Source organism: Mirounga angustirostris, unplaced genomic scaffold (assembly GCF_029215605.1).
Source record: "Mirounga angustirostris isolate CCGP_5_RB_7025 unplaced genomic scaffold, mMirAng1.0.hap1 SCAF_2, whole genome shotgun sequence".
Lineage (NCBI taxonomy): Eukaryota > Metazoa > Chordata > Mammalia > Carnivora > Phocidae > Mirounga > Mirounga angustirostris.
Window position 1 is genome coordinate 40,114,832 of NW_026991710.1, and position 22,008 is coordinate 40,136,839.

A 22,008-nucleotide genomic window follows, 5' to 3' on the forward strand; every position below is an offset into this window, starting at 1 on the left:
GCATGTCCTACATGAGACCACTCCTTTAGACCTGGGAAAGGTGGTGTTTCACCTACTGCATAGAAACCAAAACAGAGAGTCAAGAAAAATAAAGAAACAGAGGAATATGTTCCCAGTTAAAGAATAAGATAAAACCTAAAAAAAAAGCCTTAATAAAATAGAGATAAGTAATTTACCTGATAAAGAATTCAAAGTAATGGTTATAAAGATGCCCACTGAGCTGGGAGAAGAATGGATGAACCCAGTGAGAACTTCAACAAAGAGATAAGAAATATACAAAAAGGGGCGCCTGGGTGGCTCAGCCATTTAGCGTCTGCCTTTGGCTCAGGTCATGATCCCAGAGTCCTGGGATCAAGCCCCACATCAGGTTCCTTGCTCAGCAGGGAAACCTGCTTCTCCCTCTCCCACTCCCCTGCTTGTCTTCCCTCTCTCGCTGTCTCGCTCTCTCTGTCAAAAAATAAAAAAATAAAAATCTTAAAAAAAAAAAGAAATATACAAAAATATCAAGTGGAAGTCATAGAGCTGAAGAATACAATAACTGAACTGAGAAATGCACTAGAGGGGTTCAACAGCAGACTAGATGAAGCAGAAGAAAACATTAGTGAACTCAGACAAGGCAGTAGAAGTCACCCTATCAGAGCAGCCAAAAGAAAAAAGAATTTAAATAAAGTGAAGATAGCTCAAGGGACTTATGGAACAATATCAAACAGACTAACATTCACATTATAGGGATCCCAGAAGGAGAAGAGAGAGAGAAAGGGGCAGAATCTTATTTAAAGAAATAATGGCTGAATGGGAAGTGAAACAGGTATCGAGAGCCAGGAAGACTAGAGTTCAATAAGATGTACCCAAAGAGACCCAAACCAAGATACATTATAATTAAAATATCAAAAGTTAAAGACAAGGAAAGAATCTAAAAGCAGCAAGAAAAAAAAAATACAAGGGAAGTCCAATGAGACTATCAGATTTTTCAGCAGAAACTTTACAGTCCATAAGAGAGTGGCACAATAAAATCAGAGAGCTGAAAGAAAAAAATGTCCAACCAAGAATATACTACCCAACAAAGTTATTCAGAATTAAAGGAGAGATAGAGTTTTTCACATAAGAAAAGCCAAACAAGTTCATCACCACTAAACAGGCCTTACAAGAAATGTGGGGTTTTTTTTTAACATTTAATTATTTATTTGAGAGAAAGAGAGAGCAGGGGGAGGGGTAGAGGAAGAGGGAGAGAGAGAATCCCAAGCAGACTCCCCACTGAGTGCACACCCCAACATGGGGCTTGATCCCAGGAACCTGATACCACGATCTGAGGTGAAATCAAGAGGTGAAATCAAGCTGGTCAACCGACTAAGCCACCCAGGTGCCCCATGGCCTTACAAGAAATGTTAAAGGTGGGCACCTGGGTGGCTCAGTTGGTTAAGTGACTGCCTTCGGATCAGGTCATGATTCTGGAGTCCCAGGATCGAGTCCCGCATCAAGCTCCCTGCTCAGCAGGGAGTCTGCTTCTCCCTCTGACCTCCCCTCTCTCATGCTCTCTCTCTCTCAAATAAATAAATAAAATCTTCAAAAAAAAAAAAAGAAATATTAAAGGAACACCTTTGAATGGAAAAGAAAGGGTACTAATTAGGAACAAGAAAACATGAAAGAATAAATCTCACTGGAAAGGTAAATATACAGTAAACGTAGTGGGTTAATCACTTACAAATGTAGTATGAAGAGTAAAAGACAAGAGTAGTAAAAATAAGTATGATTACAATTATTAGTAAGAGATACATAAGATTAAAAGAGTAAAATGTGACATCAAAAACATAAAGCATGGGGGGCACCTGGGTGGCTCAGTTGGTTAAGCGACTGCCTTCGGCTCAGGTCATGATCCTGGAGTCCCAGGATCGAGTCCCACATCGGGCTCCCTGCTCAGCAGAGAGTCTGCTTCTCCCTCTGACCCTCCTCTCTCTCACGCTGTCTCTCATTCTCTCTCTCGCAAAAAAAAAAAAAAAAAAAAAACATAAAGCATGGGGGAAGACTAAAAATGTAGAGTTTTAGAATGTGATCAAACTTAAGTTGTTATCAACTTAAAATATATAAGTTGTTATATGTACATCTCATGATAATCACAATGCAAAAACCTATAGTAAATACAAAAAAGATAGAGACAAAGGAACATAAATATACCATTAAAGAAAGTCATCAAATGACAGAATGAGAGAAAAAAAGGGAACAGAAAAGGAACTACAAAAACAGCCAGAAAACAATTAATAAAATGGCAATAAATACATACCTATCAATAATTACTTCAAATGTAAATGAACTAAATTCTCCAATCAAAAGACACTGAGTGGCTATATGTATTAAAAAAAAAAAACAAGACCTACCTATATGCTGCCTATAAGAGACATTTTTTTTTCTTTTGGCTCTTTTCAGTTTATTGCATGAAGGAGTTACACTAGTCCAATTAAAAGCAGATCCCAAATGGTTACATCATACAAGCTGTGAGGTTTTTAAACTTGTAACAAGAGACAGAAGGGAAATTCTACTTATTTCAAGGAAATCCTCACTTAAGCTTCAGTGAGCCAAAAGCACTTAAAACCATGAACCTCTAGCTGGTCATCCTCAGCCATTCCAATCTCTCTGAATTGGCATATGTTCTTGCACTGGTCACCCTGTAGCTGAATTACTTCTCCATACTCTGGATATACAATTACAGTACCATTACAAACAAATTTCTTCTTAAACGCCTTCACAGCTTCTTTTTATCATAATCATCAGCAATCTGTTGGACAGCAGTAAGGGTCTTCCTGCTGGTTCTCTGTTGATTCTTATATGGATATAATCCTCAGTGCCAGCAGGAAGCAGATCATTACCCTTACTTGCATCAGCAAATGGGTTGAAAGAGTGGAGTTTCCCGACAGCAGACATAAGATACGATTCCTTTTCCTGGGTGGAAATGGCCTGCAGAAGGCAGTGGTGGGAGAAGGTAGGCACGGGGAAAGGAGCATCAGGAAGCAAGGGGACTTAAAGGAGAGACCACTGAGTCCTCAGAAGTGGTTCAGTGACTGGGGCCAAGAGACTCATTCTAGATGTAAAGACACAAACAGACTGAAAGTGAAGGGATGGAAAAAGATGTTACATGCAAATGGAAACCAAAGGAATGTTAGGGTAGCTATACTTACTTCAGAAAAAATAGACTTTAAAACAAAGATTGTAATAAGAATCAAAGAATGGCATTACATAATAATAAAGGGGTCATTCCAACAAGAGGAATAACATTTGTAAATATTCATGCACCCAACATAGGAGCACCTAAATATATAAAGCAAATATTAACAGACTTAAAGGTAGAAATAAACAGAAACACAGTAATACTAGGGGTCTTTAATACCCCCACTTGCATCAATGAATAGAGCATCCAGACAGAAAATCAATAAGCAAATATCAGCCTTAAATGACACGTTAGCCCAGATGAACTTAACAGATTTTTTTTTTAATTTGTCAGAGAGAGAAAGAAAAAGAGAGAGAGAGAGAGCACAAGCAGGGGGAGCGGCAGGCAGAGGGAGAAGCAGGCTCCCAGACCCTGGGATGATGACCTGAGCCGAAGGCAGATGCTTAACTGACTCAGCCACCCAGGCATCCCGGACTTAACAGATATTTACAGAACATTCCATCCAAAAGCACCAGAATACACATTCTTCTCAATGTGCACACAGGACTTTCTCAAGGTTTCTGTTTGGGGTGAGGAAAAGCTTTGGAACTAGAGAGTGGTGATTATAGCACAACATGATCACTGCACTTACTGCCACTGAACTGTACAGTTTAAAATGGTTACAATGGGGGGCGCCTGGGTGGCTCAGTCGTTAAGCGTCTGCCTTCGGCTCAGGTCATCATCCCAGGGTCCTGGGATCGAGCCCCGCATCGGGCTCCCTGCTCAGTGGGAAGCCTGCTTCTCCCTCACCCACTCCCCCTGCTCGTGTTCCCTCTCTCGCTGTCTCTCTCTCTGTCAAATAAATAAATAAAATCTTTTAAAAAATAAAATAAATAAAATAACATGGTTACAATGGTAAGTTTTATCTGTATTTTACCACAATAAACAAACAAACAAAAAGCATTAGGAGAATTAAAAAACAAGCCACAAAGTACAAACAAGTATCTGCAAAGCATATATGAACAAGGAGTTTGATTCAGAACACATATGTTATATCTTTTTTTTTTTTTAAGATTTTATTTATTTATTTGACAGAGAGAGACACAGCGAGAGAGGGAACACAAGCAGGGGGAGTGGGAGAGAGAGCAGGGAGCCCAATGTGGGGCTCAATCCCAGGACCCCAGGATCATGACCTGAGCCGAAAGCAGACCATTAACCGACTGAGCCACCCAGGCTATGTTATAGCTTTTAAAAATAAACAAGAAAGGGTAAAAAACCTAATTGAGAAAAGGAGGGGGATGCCTGGGTGGTTCAGTCGGTTAAGTCGGTCATGATCCCAGGGTCCTGGGATCGAGTTCCACATCAGGTTCCTTGCTTGGCAGGGAGCCTGCTTCTCCCTCTGCTGCTCCCCCCGCTCCGGCTCTCAATCTCTCTCTGACAAATAAATAAAATATTTTTTTGAAAAAAGGAGGAAAAATATCTAAATGGGCACTTCAACAGGGAGTAAATGCCAATGGACACCGAAAATATGCAGACTTGCTCATCCTCTATAGTAATCAAAGAAATGCAGGTTGAAAAAGCAGTGAAACACCACTATCCACACACCAGAACATGGCTGCTCAGAGGCAGGGGTGAGGCTCAGGGCTGAGAACAGGGAAGTTCCAAAGTTTGAGCAGAAAGCAAGGAGGGGAGGGTCTCCTATTCCCTACAGTCAACAACCACTGCCAATATATGTGGACATTTAATAACTATTTTAAGATCTAAGAATCATATGTGGCCATGAAAAAGATTCTGGTGAATTATTCATATAAATCCAATTTCCTCCTTTTAGGTAGAAACGGGGGCACTGACTGGATTAATGACCTCCCCAAGGTCAAACTGGTTAGCAGAGCCAAAACTGAACTTTCAACCTTCTCCCTGCCATTTCATGTTCCACTGTGCCCCAGTGTCTTGATGTGCAAAAGCCAAATTTTGTGACTGCCCACTTATAACCCACTAAAATCTTCCTATCACATTAAAAAAAAAAAAAAATCGAAAGTCTTTTCCATGGCCCACAAAGCCATCCATGCGTGATCTTGCCCAGGTCTCTGGCCTCGTCCCCCAACCATACCCCACTCCAGCCCTTCCCCCTTCCATTTCGGCCCATGGGCCTCTCTACTGTTCCTTGATAAGGAAGCACCTGCTGCCCCTCTTGAGGCCTTGCATTCCTGGCTTCCCCTCGCCCAAGGTTTCCAGATGGCCTGCCTCGTTCTTCTTAAGATCTCCATTCCCCACCCCCACCACCCACCAAAAAAACCCCTAAAAGCAAGCAGACAAACCAAAAAAACAAACAAGCATGCAAGGCCTCACCCCTCCCATCCTGCTTTGCTTTTCATCAAGGTGGGAGATGTGTATTGGCTTATCTGTATGCTGTCTTTCTCTAAAATGTAAGTCCATGAGAACAGGACATTTGCTTTATATACTTTTTTGTGTCCTCAGAGCCTAGAACAGTATCTGCCACAAAATAGGCACTTAAAATATTTTTGTTAAATTAATTGATTCAAGTAAAAAGAAATTTTTTTTTTTTTTCCGGCTAGAAAAGTAAGGTAGAGGTGTCTAGGGAACTTCCAAGTCAAATGGCCTGGGTTTGAACCTTATTATCCCACCAATTGGTAGTGACTATAAATTACAAATCTAGATTTCTCTGCTTTTAAATTTTATATTTCAGTCGATTCAGAAGGTTCACTGTTACTGGTTATGTATGTTCTTCTACCATCCCCCATGAATACTTCCCTCCAGCACACAGTTCATAACTTGCTCAGCAAAGAAATATTTAACCCCACTCTTTTGTATATTCCTACTTTGAATTTAAAATGCTTTTATTTGGGTGCCTGGGTGGCTCAGATGGTTAAGCGTCTGCCTTCGGCTCAGGTCATGATCCCAGGGTCCTGGGATCAAGTCCCACATCGGGCTCCCGGCTCAGCGGGAAGCCTGCTTCTCCCTCTGACCCTCTCCCCTCTCATGCTGTTCCTCTCTCGCTCGCTCTCTAAAAAATAAATTTAAAAAAAAAATCTTTAAAAAAAAATAATAAAATAAAATGCTTTTATTTTTGTTAACTTTTTAAAAATTGTTTTCTTCTGGGGCGCCTGGGTGGCTCAGTCGTTAAGCATCTGCCTTCAGCTCAGGTCATGATCCCAAGCTGGGATCGAGCCCTGCATCGGGCTCCCTGCTTGGCGGGAGGCCTGTTTCTCCCTCCCCCACTCCCCCTGCTTGTGTTCCCTCTCTCGCTGTGTCTCTCTCTGTCAAATAAATAAAATCTTTTAAAAAATAAATAAATAAATAAAAATTGTTTTCTTCTCATTATTTGAATTAAATTTAACAGAAAACAACCCTTTTATAGCAAAGTTGATAAGAGAAAGTTGTGCCTCTATGTCATATTTAGAAATAGCCTAGTATACTGGTCGGTTACACAATAGATTTATAAAGATCAAGAGCATGATTATATATTAACAATACCTAATTAAAACAAACATACTATGAAAACCTATTCACAAGAGTAACTCTAACCATAAAACACTCGGGAATTCGTTTAACATGAAAAGTATGGTACTTTTAAAAACAAGTATTAAAGAGAAATACAACAGAAGTAGACATATATCACTCTGCTCTTGAAAGGACGACTTTTAAGAACATAAGCCAATTAGAAATGTGCTTGTTTCTTAGCTATTGTACAGCAGAGATGCCTGTGTGTATCTCTCTGGCAGAATTTATAGATATTGTCAGATATTAGAACAAATCAAGTCTTCTGTGCTCCACAGAAAGAGATCCAGGTTTTGAATGGCCTGCAGCTTATACACTTTAAGAAGAAGACTTTTTTTTTTAAGTGCAAAATTAGAAACACAAAACTGTGAGGGTCCTTCCAGGAACCTGAGAAAGGGCTCTGGAATTAAGTCTCTAATGCTTACTATTCTTTCACTTCATAGTAGATCCACCTCTCGTGTATGAGAATGCCAGACTGATGGAACAGCCCATTTCCCACAACCAGTACCCTGCCACGTGCCCCACGGACAAATGTCAGAGGAAAACATTCACAGCAGAGGATCCCCAATGAGAGTTCTAACAGCACCGGCTCAGAGATGCCAGGAACGTGAAACTGCCCTACTCTGAGGTACACATTTCCGCCAGTTACCACAACCCCAGAATGCAACTGACTGCAAGCAACAGAGGATGGATCCCCTGCGATACTAGGAGAATGACACAGCTATGCTTATTGCAACAATGTCTAGATCTGGGAAAAGCCAGATGCAAGAGCAAAAACCCTGAAACACAAAAAAGGACAAAAGTGGGTGACCATGCAACGTACCTCCTGTGTACAGCTATTACAGCAACCACTGGTGATCATATGGCACTTACTGTATGCAAGGAGCTATTCTGACCACTTCACATACAGTGATCCATTCACTCCTCATCAAAACCTGTGAGGGACGTACTACTTTCTCCCCAGTTTGAAAATGAGGAAAATGAGGCGTAGAGGTTAGGTAAATTGTCCAAAGTCATGCAGCTAAAAAGTAATACATTGAACCCAGGTAATCTGGTTCCAGAGTCCATAGTCTTAATCTCTCACTCTTGAATGCACAAAAATTCTATTAATTTGGAAATGGGCTGTAGGCCATGACTGAAGTTCCCTATAATTAAGAGGGAACAGAAAATTGCTGATAACTGATTCCAGAACCTCAGAAAACACACTATTTCATCCAGTGGATGTTGGTTTTGTTTCCAGCAGATATTTCAGTCACAACCTCTATCCTTAGAAAGTGATTGTGACATCTGAAAATAAAGGAATGGCCCTGTTTTTAAAAAATCTGAATTATATATTGGATCTTTAGCGTAAAGCTACTCCTCTTTTTCTAAGAAAATTCAAATCTCTACCATTTCTTTTGATGATGTACTATAATCAATCCTAGTCAGGCTGAATTAACCTAAAAATCTATTTACTTTATTCTTGTAAAAAATGTTAAAAAACAAACTTAATATTATAGCAGCTTTATAGGGTGTCCTTTTCAGCTGTGACACTGGTCTCCCCTGTTGGGATTGACTATGAACGTGAATAAATTCATGCTGAATTGAATTACTTGTGAGTTTTTTCTGTGAAGAACAATTTCAAGTATTTCTGAAATGAACTATTTTACCAAACCCACTTTGAAGTCCTTAAGGGTTACCATCTAAGTATAACCGTTTTTAACCTCTTTCATATAACGACTCCCAGAAATATGTTCTTCCCGCAGGTCTCTCTTCCACAAACTCAAATTTACTTGCACCGGTAGGACCACCTCCCACGGGGCCAGTGAGGAAAAAAGAAACACAAACCAACAATGTTAAAAGAACTCCCTTTCCGAGGTCTGATACATAAAGCCAAAGCAGGGAAGGAGGAAGGAAACAATGTATACAGGTGGTCAGTAGAGTTACCCTTAAGGAAGTCCCCCTTTGCTGTCAGTAGCACAATGCGGTTTAACAGATAGTACATTAGCCAGAAAGATAAGACATCTTGGTTCACCTAGTCAAATGGGATGTCAATTCAGAGAAGGCGACCTAACTTTGTCCCCCAGTTTCCTCACTTATAAAATAAATAGTGGATAAATGTGTTGGTTATCTCAGATACACTTGACGGAGATACTACAGAGAAAGGAGCATTGCAAGTATGCATGCAAAACCCTTGTACTTTCATGAAATCTAAACTAAGTAAAATTGAAGAACAGAAGGAAATCTTGAAATCCTGTATGTGCAACCACCCCATTTACAAGTGGAAACCCAAGGGCAAGTCAAGTTCAAGAGTCACAGGCGAGGAGGGCATACAACAGTGGAGCACAAGGGAGAGAACTCCAGCTCCACTGTAGAGTAGATGCAGCATAGAAATCTGTCACTGGGGCACCTGGATGGCTCAGTCAGTTAAGCGTCTGCCTTCGGCTCAGGTCATGATCCCAGGGTCCTGGGATCGAGCCCCGCATTGGGCTCCCTGCTCTGCAGGGAGCCTGCTTCTCCCTCTCCCTCTCCCCCTGCTTGTGTTCCCTCTTTCACTGTGTCTCTCTCTTTCAAATAAATAAATAAAATCTTTAAAAAAAAAAAGAAAGTCTGTCATCATGAACCCATAAAAGTAAAACTACAGTTTAACCAGACTGTAAGCTTAAAGCCAGAATCATGCATCTTTTAATTCCTCCATCTCTAGCATAGTATACATACTCAGTAAGCCTTAGTGGTACAAATATTGAATAAACTAAAACAAGAGATGTGAGTGCCACATAACAAATAAAAATTTATGGACTTATGGCCTCTCTTCTGCCAGGAAATATATAAATAACATATTAATATATATTTAATAAATCTATAATTTTTTATGATTTAGAAATTCTATAACTTATATAATTCTATATATAATTTATAAATATACAATTCTATATGTAATTTACATATTCCTCTAAAATGAGAAAAATTCTGGTTACAATCTCATGAGCAGGGAATTATACCTATCCATGTTCCTTTTTTGCTGTGGCAAGTAAAATTAAGGACTAGCTATATCTATGTGGTTACGTGGAATAAAGATAGAATGGAAAAAAGTTTTCTCATAAACAGGATAATTGGGGCAAGGGGGAATTCCCTTCCGACAATCTATTAAAAATTACTAGAGATTTCATTTAAGTCTCTTTACTTACTCATTGAATTTTATTAATAAACAACTATATTTGGTGCAATTTTTCATTTTAGGTGTTTAGTAATGTGGAATCATGCAAGTATTACAGACAATTCTCTGATTAAAGATTAAAAAGGTAAATGAGCTTTAGTAATAAGACTATAAGAGTGTTTTTAATCATCTGAAGTAGTAATCAGCAAACTTCAGTATTTTATCTCAGAAGTACAGTGTGTTCACAAAACCTAAAGGCCAATAATGGGAGGAGTTCTCCTAATAGTCGGAATCACCTGCTGGATAACACAGGTGTTTCTAAGCTCCTTTCTGCAGATAATTCTCTACGTGCACCTGATCAGCATCAACCAATGGCTAAGACAGCATGTCCTAAACAACCCAGAAACAACTCGACGTGCAGTTTCACTTTCTCAGATTGCTGTGTGATTTCTTCTGACAGTTCAGGCTCTAGTTGTTTCAAATAATGTCCACATTTTAGTTTGGGGGCAGAGGATAACACTAATAAATATCAAATAAGAATGCAGTTTTGTTTCTAAACTTAATAATGCATCTCCTTTAAAAAAAAAAACAAACAAAATGGCATGAGAAGTAACTATCACAATGTCTCTAAAGATCTTTCTGCTTCCCCAAAACACTAACTGACCACCACCATCATAATTATTGCCAACAAAAACTTTTTTGAGAACCTAATGGGTGCAAGGCATTGTGTGATACGTTTCAATTATGAGGCAACAAACTTTGCCCTCAAGGAGATAATTACGTAGTTCATGAGAAAAAAAAAAGGACTATAATAATAAAAATACAAATAAATTTAACAGTAATTTTAAAAGGGCAAGACACTTATCACTGATATGTGGAGGGAGGGGAGAAGTAGAGATAAAAGGAAGGAAACTATTACATGCAACAAGAGCAAAGCTGCACAGGCAGAGAAGTGATCAGTGTTTTTAAGCAAAGGTGCCCAAATAGTCACTACATGGTGTCTATTCTATGAATCACCATATTGTACCAGCTGTGTAAGTGCTCTCACCTACTTGAGCAACCCAAACACATCCTTCCCAGAATTAAGGCAGTACAATCAGAGGCTAACTCAGGAACATTCAGATCTGAGTTTAAGTCCAGGTTTAGCAATCAGCTTACTGACTGAACTCAAGCGATTATCTCCTTACCCTCAGTTCCCACAAGTGAAAAACTTGGGGGTCATTCTTTATAATACCTTCAAGCTCTAAAATGGTATAACTCTAAAAAAATAAAATAAAATTATATAATTCTTCTTTATTACTAACAAATTAATTATCCCCTTGTATGTATGGGCAATTGTCAGTTACAGAAATCTATATAGTTCTAGAACAGAACAGTTCCACAAACACACCAAATTCCCTTATACCCCCAGGGCCTTTGCACATGCTGCTCCCACTGTATGGAATGGGCACTCCCTGCCCAACATTGCTCATACTCCAACCCTTGGCCAAGTGGAGGTCTCCAACCCTTCCCCAACCTCCACCACCCCCTAAAATCTATAGAATCTACACTTTTGCCACCAAAGCTTCCTCCACACATATAATTTGGTCTCTTTAAGTGTCCCTCAGGATAAGTGCTATCATACCTATCTTCACCAACAAACACTTACGAGAAACTACTAATTACAGAAGTAGCTTCAAAGAATTCTAAGAATTCGTAACCCAGTAGGTCGTGATGCAACAGAGAAAAATAAAACTCACATGTTACAAAAATCATGATGCCAAACATAGTTTTTTTCAAAAACTGCCACAAGTTTCACACATTTCCAATTAAGAGAAATTGCTTTCAAGATAGACAGGTGGGAAAACAAAAGTAAGGAGAAACACTATGTTTATTTCAACAGTGATGCCATTTCCAAACATTCTGGGAACTGGTCTTAACTGCCTTCAGTATCTATGGCACAGACTTCTGAATATATTCAGTGGAAAAACTGCTAAATAAAACTTTGAGGGAAATTTGACTTTTTGATATCACTAAAAATTGCTGAGAGCTAAGTCTTTTTTTAAGATTTATTTTAAAGAGAGAGAGAGAGCATGCATGGCCGGGGAGGGGCAGAAGGAGAGGGAGAGAGAGAACCTCCAGCAGACGCTGCACTGAGCCGGAGTGGAGCCCGATCCCGTGGCCTTAAGATCATAACCTGAGCCGAAACCAAGAGTCAGACACTTAACCAACTGAGCTACCCAGGCACCCCGCTGAGAGCTAAGTCTACAAATAAAATAAACTGGTAATGCCAGTAGGTTTTCCTTATACTCTTTGTCTCATCATAATACAAATAATCAATGAATAAAAACAGCTACCATAGCCAGATCCAGGAGTGTTTTGCAAGATCTAAACTATTTTTATTATTTCACTTTTAAGTAGCATGAGGACCAAACCTTTGATTAAACTCCCTCTTCATTTACCAGTAATTACTGATACTGTACTGTTCTTCATAATATGCTTTATGTGCCTAACAACTGTTTTAATACAGAAGAATAACTTAAAACTGAAGGTGGGAGGAGGATACGGAAACCGGAATAAGTGATTTTTACTCATCGTAGCAGACCATGCTAAAATAGTTTCTTTGGCAGGAGGGGGATATTCAACTCCTAATGATGACCATGAGAATGAGGAGAACGAGAACAGACTATAATGGTTTTTAAATCTGACTTCATGTTTGTGGACATTCACACACAATCACCAAATATTCATAAGATAGTTGGCATTTTATGGTATGTAACAAAAAACAGCATCTCTTCTATACATTTCTCCTCCTTGTACCATGGACATTTAAAAACTTTGTCTTGACCAACCAAATGCAGTATGTAACCCAGGATTAGATCCCAGACTTGGGTAAGGGGAGGAGGTTGAGAAATAGCCATGAATTCATCAGTGGCATAATGAACGAAATTTGACCATGGATTCTGGATTCCGTAATAGTGTTGTATCAGTGTTAACGGTCCTGACATTGATCATCATACTGTGGTTATAGAAAAGAATGGCCTTGTTCCTAGACAATACACAAAGACCTTTTTAGTGGTAAAAGGAGCAATGTCTACAACTTTCTCTCAAATAGTTCAGAAAACAACACGCAATTAAAGAGAAAGACAGAGACCAAGAGAATGACAGAGCAAAGGGGGCAGCTAGAGAAAATTTGTGAATCTGAGTAAAGGTTACTTGAGAATTCCTTGTACTATTCTTCCAACTTTTCTGTAAGTTGAAACTATGGCAAAATAAAAAGTTAGCCAGAAAATTTTAGGAATGGTATGCCCCCCCTCTTCTGTCTTAAATAGGTTTGCACTTCCTAGAGAAAAAAAAAAATAGTGAATATTATTATATGAAAATAGATTAATTTGGCAAATTAAAGGGGTAAATCAGATCCTAGGACTTCAGACCTGCACCTTGGCGCTTTAATGTAATTCATGATGAGGAAATTCAGATCCAGGACAGTAGGATAAGAAAAACAGATATGAGTGAAGAAATGGGGAGAAGAGACACAATAAAGGAAACTGAGACACAAGACAAGGAGCTGATAAAACCTAATTTCAGAAACAAGGAAACTCAATAGCCAATAAGAAAATGAGTTTTCATTGGATAATATAGTTGAGAATTTTCAAAGCCACACACACACAAAAAAAAAACCCACACCCTAGTACACTAACCACTATTCTATCTCTTAGAGCCATTCCACTTTTTACAAGATGGTGAACTACCTGGTAATCTCTAAAGTCTGATGCAAATGCTTCCAATTGACCTGTAAAAGAAACTATTTTTTCTACTCCACACCCACTCCCCAGAATCCAAAGTGCTGGAAGTTATACATGTTCAGATAGTGATTAGAAAGACCCTGTAAAGCTATGCTTCCCACTGGGAGGTCTACCTAATCTAAAGATAAATAACTAAAAGACAAACATCACATCAGCTCAGAACCTTAACAGGCTCTTATCCCTTTATCACTAAGAGTCTCCAGGTTCCCAGGGTTGGTCAAGAGAACAACCCTATATGACCCAAAAGACAGAAATGTGGGAGGCTGACCAGGGTATTCAAGAAACATGAGTCATTATAACTGATTGCCTCCACCATCCTGACAGTTAACCCGGGTAAAGGATTAAAATTCCAAGCATCTCATTACAAAGGATGTTTGAATAAAACAAGGAAGCACCTATGGCATTATAGAAGCTCAGATCCTGACTCTTCTACATAGGAGGCAGTATAACAACGTTAGTGGTTGTTCATGACGTACATTTAAGATACACCTATCCTGCCTGCTTCTAACGGTTGAAGCTTGTCCGTCCCTCCTTTGATCCATCCAGCCAGTACTGAGTACTCAGCTCTGCACTAGACCCTCGGAAATACAAACATGGAAAAGATACGAGCCCTGGCATCAAAGAGCTTAAACTGTAATGGGGGACACAGATATGTAAATAAAGGCAGGTTAACCAAGCCAACAACAAAAGCATGTATAGGGCACAGGGGGCTGAGGTGGGGTACGGATTCTACCTTTGGTGGGAGGATACAGGAAAAGCTTCAGAGAAGGCAGGCACTGAGGTGAGTCAGAAAAGATGAATATTGGGCACCTGGGTGGCTCAGTCAGTTAAGCGTCTGCCTTCAGCTCAGGTCATGATCCCAGAGTCCTGGGATAGTCTCACATTGGGCTCCCTGCTCAGCAGGAAGCCTGCTTCTCCCTCTCCTTCTGCCTGACACTCCCCCTGCTTGTGTTCTCTCTCCATACTCTCTCTAAAATAAATAAATAAAATCTTTAAAAAAAGAAAAATTGAGTATTTGCTAGGCACTCAACACATTTTTGATGTACAAAATATAGTGGGAAGGACAGATGGATCCTCACAGGCTGGTAGAGGAATATATCACTCCAAGTAGACTGAACAATATTAAGACAGGCACCATATGAAAGAGTGACTATAGGTAGAAGACACAGCAGGAGGTGGAGGAAGGAAAGAGGGATGAGAAGGAAAAATGGTATCAAGTAACTTATATTCCAAGCTAAGGAGTTTTGATCCTACAGAAGATACAAAGCTACAGGGTTTGAATATCCCCATGATGGCTGCATAAATAAAATATTAAGGACCAAGAGTAGAATCAAATAGAAAAGTAATCCATCAAGAGAATGGAGATGGGAACCACAATAAGGCTGTAACTAAAGGAAGGAGAATTCAAGGCGTTAGGTAAAAGATTGGATGTATGCTGGGTTAAAATAGAAATGACAAAGGAGGAGTTAAGAGTGTCAAGAGATATATGGGTTGAAGAATATTGTTTTACAAAGTCCAATTAGATAGTGGCAGAACCAGGACAAAAACCCTGCCTAGTGCTAATTTTCTTCTGCCAAGAAGAAAATTTTTTTTTTTAAATCATAACTGAGGGATGCCTGGGTGGCTCAGTCAGTTAAGCATCTGAGCATCTGCCTTCGGCTCAGGTCATGATCCCAGGGTCCTGGGATTGAGTCCTGCATCAGCCAGCTTCTCCCTCTGCCTGCCTCTCCCCCTGCTTGTGCATATGCGCGCTCTCTCTCTCTCTCTGACAAATAAAAATAAAAATCATAACTGAAAGTAGTAAATAAAAAATATTCTCAGGTGCTTGGGTGATTAAGCATCTGACTCTTGATTTCAGCTCAGGTCATGATCTCAGGGTCGTAAGATCAAGCCCCACATCAGGCTCCGCACTCAGCGCAGAGTCTGATTGAGATTCTCTCTCTCCCTCTGCCCACCCCCCCCCGCTCATAATAAATAAATAAATAAATAAATAAATAAATAAATAAATAAATAAAATCTTAAATATTCTCAAAAGCTTTAAAATAAAGCTTTATCTGTGTTGCAGAGAAATCTAATAGTTTTTTTTTTCTAATTTTCTGGAGTACCAAGGTTGTTTCAAAGATAGGCTTTAAAGAAATAGCACTGCAATTCACTAATGAATGATCTTGTATAAGTTTTTAAACTTTCTAAGGCTTGTGTCACTCATTTTTAAGTGGGGGCACTAATAAGATGTTTGTTTTGAAGAATATAGGAAATAATGTACGTAAAGTACTTAGCACAGTGCCTGGCCTGTATGTGATACTCAATAATTTGTGTCACTATTACTACTAAAGTGCAGACAATGGTCCTAAGAGACTGCTACCTGAGAAAGCCCTGCTTACTAGGCTGACCCTTGACTGGCATCTGGGAACTTGGACTTTGAGGGGGTCCTACCATTCCCAGCACTGATAAAAGAGCTCATTGTGCCTAAGCTGTTTGTACAAACAATATGGTTTATGCTGAACACCTATTTTCCTTCTGGAGTCCGGAATTTTGGTACATGATAGAGAGAAGGTGCCTATGTGACCAGTCTCCAACAAAAACCTTGGGTGCTGAGCCTCTAATGTGCTTCCCTGGTAGACAACATTTCATAATTGTCACAATTGAATGCTAGAAGAATTTTGCACACCTTTTGAAGATTCCACTGAGAAAAGGCTCTTGCAAGCTTGCCTCGTTTCCTATAGAAATTTGCCCATGTGCCTCTTCCCTTTGCCAGTTTAGTTCTGTCTCCTTCCATAGTCACAAATCATAGCCATAAAGACAACTATAAGCCAAGTACTCTGAATTCTCCTAGTGAATTACCAAACTTGGGGACAGCCTTGAGGATCAAAACCAGTTTCCCTACTCCTCAACTTGATAAACTATTCTCCAGTTTCCATACTGGAGCAGTTATTACAGACAACAAATGAACCAAATTAGTAGTACCAAAGTCCAATTATAAAAAGTTCCTGGGATGCCTGGGTGGCTCACTTGGTTAAGCGTCTGCCTTCGGCTCAGGTCATGATCCCAGGACCCTGGCCCAGGATCCCAGGAGGCTGCTTCTCCCTCCCCCTCTGCCTGCTTGTGCTCTCTTTCTCTCTTTGTCAAATAAATAAATACAATCTTTAAAAAAAATAAAATAAAATAAAAAATAAATTAAAAAGTTCCTGGTTTCTTAGCTAATGATAACTGTAGATTTACATACTACTTGAATTTTTTTATTCCAAATCTCACCATGTAGAAATCTCTCCATTCCTTGTTTTCTCACCATTATTTAACAGACTCTTTTCCTAATTAAGCTCCAGCCCTGCTCTTCCCTGAATTCCATCTCAATTCCACACGGAGCTTCGCCTGGCATGGCAGGGGGTCTAACCCACGTGTCATTTAGTTCCCCGACCAGAGAACAAGATCACTTACCAACCGCGCCCCCCCCCCCAGTCCTATGTTCTGTTTATTATTCTGAGTAAGATCAAACGACATCAATGCTAAGAAGATCTCATATCAGCTCATTAGAATATGCAGAAACATGAGCTAATTGAGGGCAGTAAGAGCAAGGAGGACAAATGAAAGAATGGCCCACAGCAGAAACTGAAACACAACTTTGCCAATACCAGACTTGGAAGAAACAGCTTGACTGAATTTCTCATCATCTAAAACAGAATTCCTTTGCATACTTTAAAAAAGCACAATAAACTGTATTTAATAGAAGAAACGCTTGTTGCCATCATGTTGAAGGAGCTGGGGTTCAGAGAACCAGAGGAGGATGGATGTCTGAGTCACATTATGATTAACTGAGAGTTTTAATAAAGCATTAATGGCACTTAATTGCCATGAAGACACTAGGAATCATAGTGACTAGATAAATCAATAGCCTACCCACTGTTTTTTTAAAAAACAGAACTATGAACAACTAAAATAAATATCTCTAGGCTATTTATCCTAACCCGAGTGCCCCCCATGGTTTTTCTAATCCACATCAAGTCCTACATTTTTAACAAAATAATTATATTTGAGATTTATTTATTTATTTATTAGAGAGAGAGAGCATGAGAGGGAGCAAGGGCAGAGGGAGAAGCAGACTCCCTGCCAAGCAAGGAGCCCGATGTGGGACTCGATCCCGGGACTCCAGGATCATGACGTGAGCCGAAGGCAGTCGCTTAACCAACTGAGCCACCCAGGCGCCCAAAATAATTATATTTGAAATGCCTATTGATTCTTATGAGTTACCCACATCACAGCTCTTTTTGAATCAGAGCTTCTAGGGCTGGGGAGATGGAAACTGGAATGTTCATCTGTGGAAAACTGAGAACGGAGCATATTAACTCAAACAGGGAGGAAACACGACAATGGGGTGCTCCTAGGCTTACCTAGAACCAGGCGGAGTATTGTTAGGCAGGAACTCAGCCCAGTATGGTCAGACTTTTTTTTTTTTTTTTTTAATGTTATGTTAGTCACCATACAATACATCATTGGTTTTTGATGTGGTGATCCACGATCCATTGTTTTCGTATAACACCCAGTGCTCCATGCAGTACGTGCCCTCCTTAATACCCATCACTAGACTTTTATTTTTACAAAAATTCAGATTCTTATCTTAAAATTCCTAACTTTTTACTATGGACAACAATTTATTTTTAACTGTGAGAGGCAAACAAATCTGCAACCACGTTTCAAGCTGGAAGCCCTAAATATGTTAGTGAATGTCTGTCTCTAAGAAAAAGAATCCGGGGGGGATCATTGCAGGAGTGGGAGTGAAAGCAGGATGAGGCTCACTGGGCCAATCAGCAGCCAGAAAGAAGGTGGACCCTGATGCTAAGTGTCAGAAGTTGGGTATTTATGTGTTGTGACAACCTCCTCCTTCTGTCCTTTGTGGTTCTCATAGTGACTGAGGCTGCTCTCAGGCAAGACAGTGGGCCAGGTTCTAAAATAAAAAGGGGTCCCACTGTTCTCTTTATTCCACTTAATCTGAAACAAGTAGGGCACTTTAAACCTTGTATATTTACCATCTTCAAAGTGACCTAACAATTGCAATATGTTTCAATTTTATCAGTCCATATTTCTAAGTAGATAATACAGGTTTCTGAGGCTTTTTTTGGTTAAGAAACTACCATGTTTTATCACTTTCATGGTTATATTTCTCTTCTTTTCCTAGACTTACTACATTTAATTCAAATATAACAATTACCATACAGCAAAAATGTATTGTTTTCCTAAAATCTATTTTAGATTTTAAAATAATTCATATTTCTGGTCTTACCTGAAACCCTTTTGGAACTCTGAATTTTTCAGATTTAATAAATGAAATATAGCACATATACCATATATATATATATATATATATATATATATATATATATATATATACTCCCAGCAGGGACCAGGACAGCCCCACATAAATAAGCACATTAATATTTCTGCACACATACACATGCCCCCCGCAAAAAAAGTCACAGTGACTAGGATAAATTAAGACCAAAAACAGCTTCATCTCAGGCCAAGTTTTACAACTAAAAGAGTTTTTCCAGTTTGGGTCTTCAGCATTTCAGGGATTTAGGAAGGTGGATAAAGGACTTTAGTCCTAAATTACATGAACCTGCAGAATTCTGTAAGTCGCAGTGACAAGCCACAACAGAAATTAACAGAGTTAAGGACAACCAGAAAGAATCAATGATGCCATTCTCTCTGAATTGGGGGTAACAAAAACACAGAGAAATCAGTGGGAGTAAAAAAACAAAAACAAGACAAACAACCAAAAAAAGTAAATCAATTTCTGAGGAAGGCACTCCAGGTAAAAAAGCAGAATTAAATAAAACCAAACAATAAGATCACCAAAAATCCCACTGTAACCAACTAGACAATAGCATGTGGTCAACAAGGGGCAACACACTCTCCAGTCATTCCCTGGAATCTGAGAGTATTTCTAGTAAGGAGGAGCATGGCTGGACCTGCAGGACGAGATGCTGCATTCCCAAGATGTTAGGAGGAAACAAGGTTGGCCAGAGGCAACTCTCCATTCACACAGCTCATCCAGTGGGAAAACCAGAGGCTAAAACCACTGAAAAGCCAGCAGCTGGCTGACAACACGCCCTCACCATGCCCCACACTCACTGACGAGGTTGTTGGAAGCCACTACTCCCTGCCCCCATAAAAGGCACTCTGCAGTAACTGCTTGTCACAAGAAACGTTGAACAGTTCTGCTTTAGGTCAACATCAGTAATGTGCTTGATCCACCAAATCACTAACCAGTTTTAAATAATTTCCACATAATGATGAAGAACTATTCATATAAAGCAATGGACACAGACACAGTGTATATGAACAGATTAATTCAGTAGGCTGATATAAAATGTATACTCACATATAATACACCACAATCAAGAGACTTGTGAATAATTTCTCACCATATTCTAAGCTTTATTGTTCAGATCCAAATGATAACAAATTATTACCTTAACTTCATTTGCCTCAAGTTTATTCCATAAGATCAGGGTGGGGCGGTGCAGAGGGGGAACAATATTGTAAAATATTATCAACAGACAAAGCAGCAAAGTAAATTTTTATTGTCTCCTACCTCTGCTCGACCCTCATAGTAGGTTAACACGGACTTTGTTAGCACAAAAAGTCTCTCTTTGTAGTTTAACGGTGATGTCTTCTTTTTCTGCTGTGACCTTTTAATAAGAATCTCTTCTAGAATAGTGTTAAAATTCATCTCGGTCTTCTGATCACTCTGTCTCCTGCCATTGAAGATCCTGGTATTCTAAAGTGAGAAAAAAAACAGTTGAAATAAAATGTGACATCTTAATTTTCCAAAGATGTTCTCATTCCAAATTACCAAAGTGGACTTTACCCTCTCTACAGCTGGAACTAGTGAATATTAGTCTATGCACCTGGACTGAAACTGCCCAGGGCACAAAAGCTCAACCTCTCTTCATCCCCAGGCTCATCCTGTTCCTCCAGGACCCAGCACTTCACAAGAAAATCTAATCAAGGTTTGCCATGATGATGAGTCACTCCTTTGTACCTCCCCCAGCATCCCTTAGGTTTCTGGCACATTCTTCTGCTATCTAATTGCAGGGAAACAAATATCTCAGATGAAAAAGCACATTTCATCACCTGCACGGCTGATTTAGGCTGGTATTTAAATTGCCTTGGGAGCCTGGTACACAAAATGGATGAGCACATGGACCCGGTGGACTTGTGAACAAAATGAATTACCACAGTGGTGGGTATGAGTCAATCTCCAGCTCTGATAAGTATGTAATCTTGATCAAACATCCTAGTTACCACAGCCATGAGGATGTTCTCCAATGTCTACACCATGCTCCATAGTTCTCTTTCCTATGGTTCCTGTCACAACCACAAGAGAAAAGGAAATCCACCTGGTCACAACTAACCTACTCAGGGAAGAACCATCTGGACAAGGTCCTCAGCCCTGTATTTGGATCCCCCACACCTGGACTAAGCCTTCCAAAATTCAACAAAATTTAACTATCTGAAAACCTAAAACTACTCAGGAAATACATTAAGATTCTTATTGGATAGAAACTGAATTGACAATAGCCTTTTCTTCCCTTCCCTTCACCATACATTTACAGTCATTGTACATCAAACCATAGAGGTAATGGAAGTCACGTGAAGAACATAAGAGGTTACCTGAAAGCAGAGCCAGAGCCTTGACACTGAGTTAGCCACTAGGAATTCTACCATTTTCATACCCAACCTGATGCCTTGGAAGAACCTCTGCAACTCCCTATTACTAATCTGTCATATCCAGTCAGGACCCCCACTTCTGTAAGGTTACTTTACAACAGTTTAACCTCTGGTATGTAAATTCCTTCATTTACAAAATATGGAGATAAATAACCCCAAGGTTATTGTGAGGTTTAATGATATGTGGGAAAGAACTTGCTTATTATGAAAACTATAAGTGTTTACTATCGTTATTTTTTTTTTTAACTCCACTGCCTTTTTCCTAGCTCAAAGCCTTATAATCTGGACCATGGTAGCAGCTCTCCAACTGGTCTTTCTTTCCCCAGGCTCTTGCCTCATTTTGTTCAAACAACATTCCCCTCATTCCCACTGAATCAATCTTCAAAGACACCACCTTGCATCACGCTATTTCATTCACCAGAAATCCTCAATGCCTCCTCAAAAGCCTTCCTACCACCTGCAGGATAAAGTCAAAATTCCCATATTAACACCAGACAATCACAATCTGGCTAAAACCTATCATCCAATCTTTCCTTCCACTGCTCTTCAAATAGTCCATACCCAGTCAAAATAGTTGGTATGAAAAGTCCACCAGCTCAAAACTTACTTCCTTGATGAAGCCTTTCCTGATGACTCCAATTAATTAAATGCCTTCCAATTCATGCACCCATGATCTCTGTATCACTCATCATAGAGCACAT

At 39.6% G+C, this 22,008-nt stretch overlaps 1 protein-coding gene, 1 long non-coding RNA gene and 1 pseudogene across 7 annotated transcripts in view; 1 reads left to right on the forward strand and 2 right to left on the reverse strand.

Annotated features, from left to right (window-relative positions):
* LOC135363589 (uncharacterized) overlaps positions 1–7,239 on the forward strand; it is an 85,648-nt gene extending 78,409 nt beyond the window's left edge. Inside the window, exon 8 of the long non-coding RNA XR_010409391.1 lies at positions 7,102–7,239. This is a non-coding gene — a long non-coding RNA (uncharacterized LOC135363589). The remainder of the gene's footprint in view (positions 1–7,101) is intronic.
* Positions 1–22,008, reverse strand: part of TEC (tec protein tyrosine kinase) — a 137,965-nt gene that overhangs the window by 67,927 nt on the left and 48,030 nt on the right. For all 6 annotated transcript variants that reach the window (XR_010409388.1, XM_045881188.3, XM_064584445.1 and 3 more), the window contains exon 2: positions 20,169–20,354. Coding sequence is in view for 5 of the 6 variants with exons in the window: in XM_064584445.1 (XP_064440515.1) it covers positions 20,169–20,354 (186 nt within the window). In the remaining variant the exon portion in view is untranslated. The remainder of the gene's footprint in view (positions 1–20,168; positions 20,355–22,008) is intronic.
* On the reverse strand, positions 2,396–2,962 carry LOC123848591 (eukaryotic translation initiation factor 1-like; annotated as a pseudogene).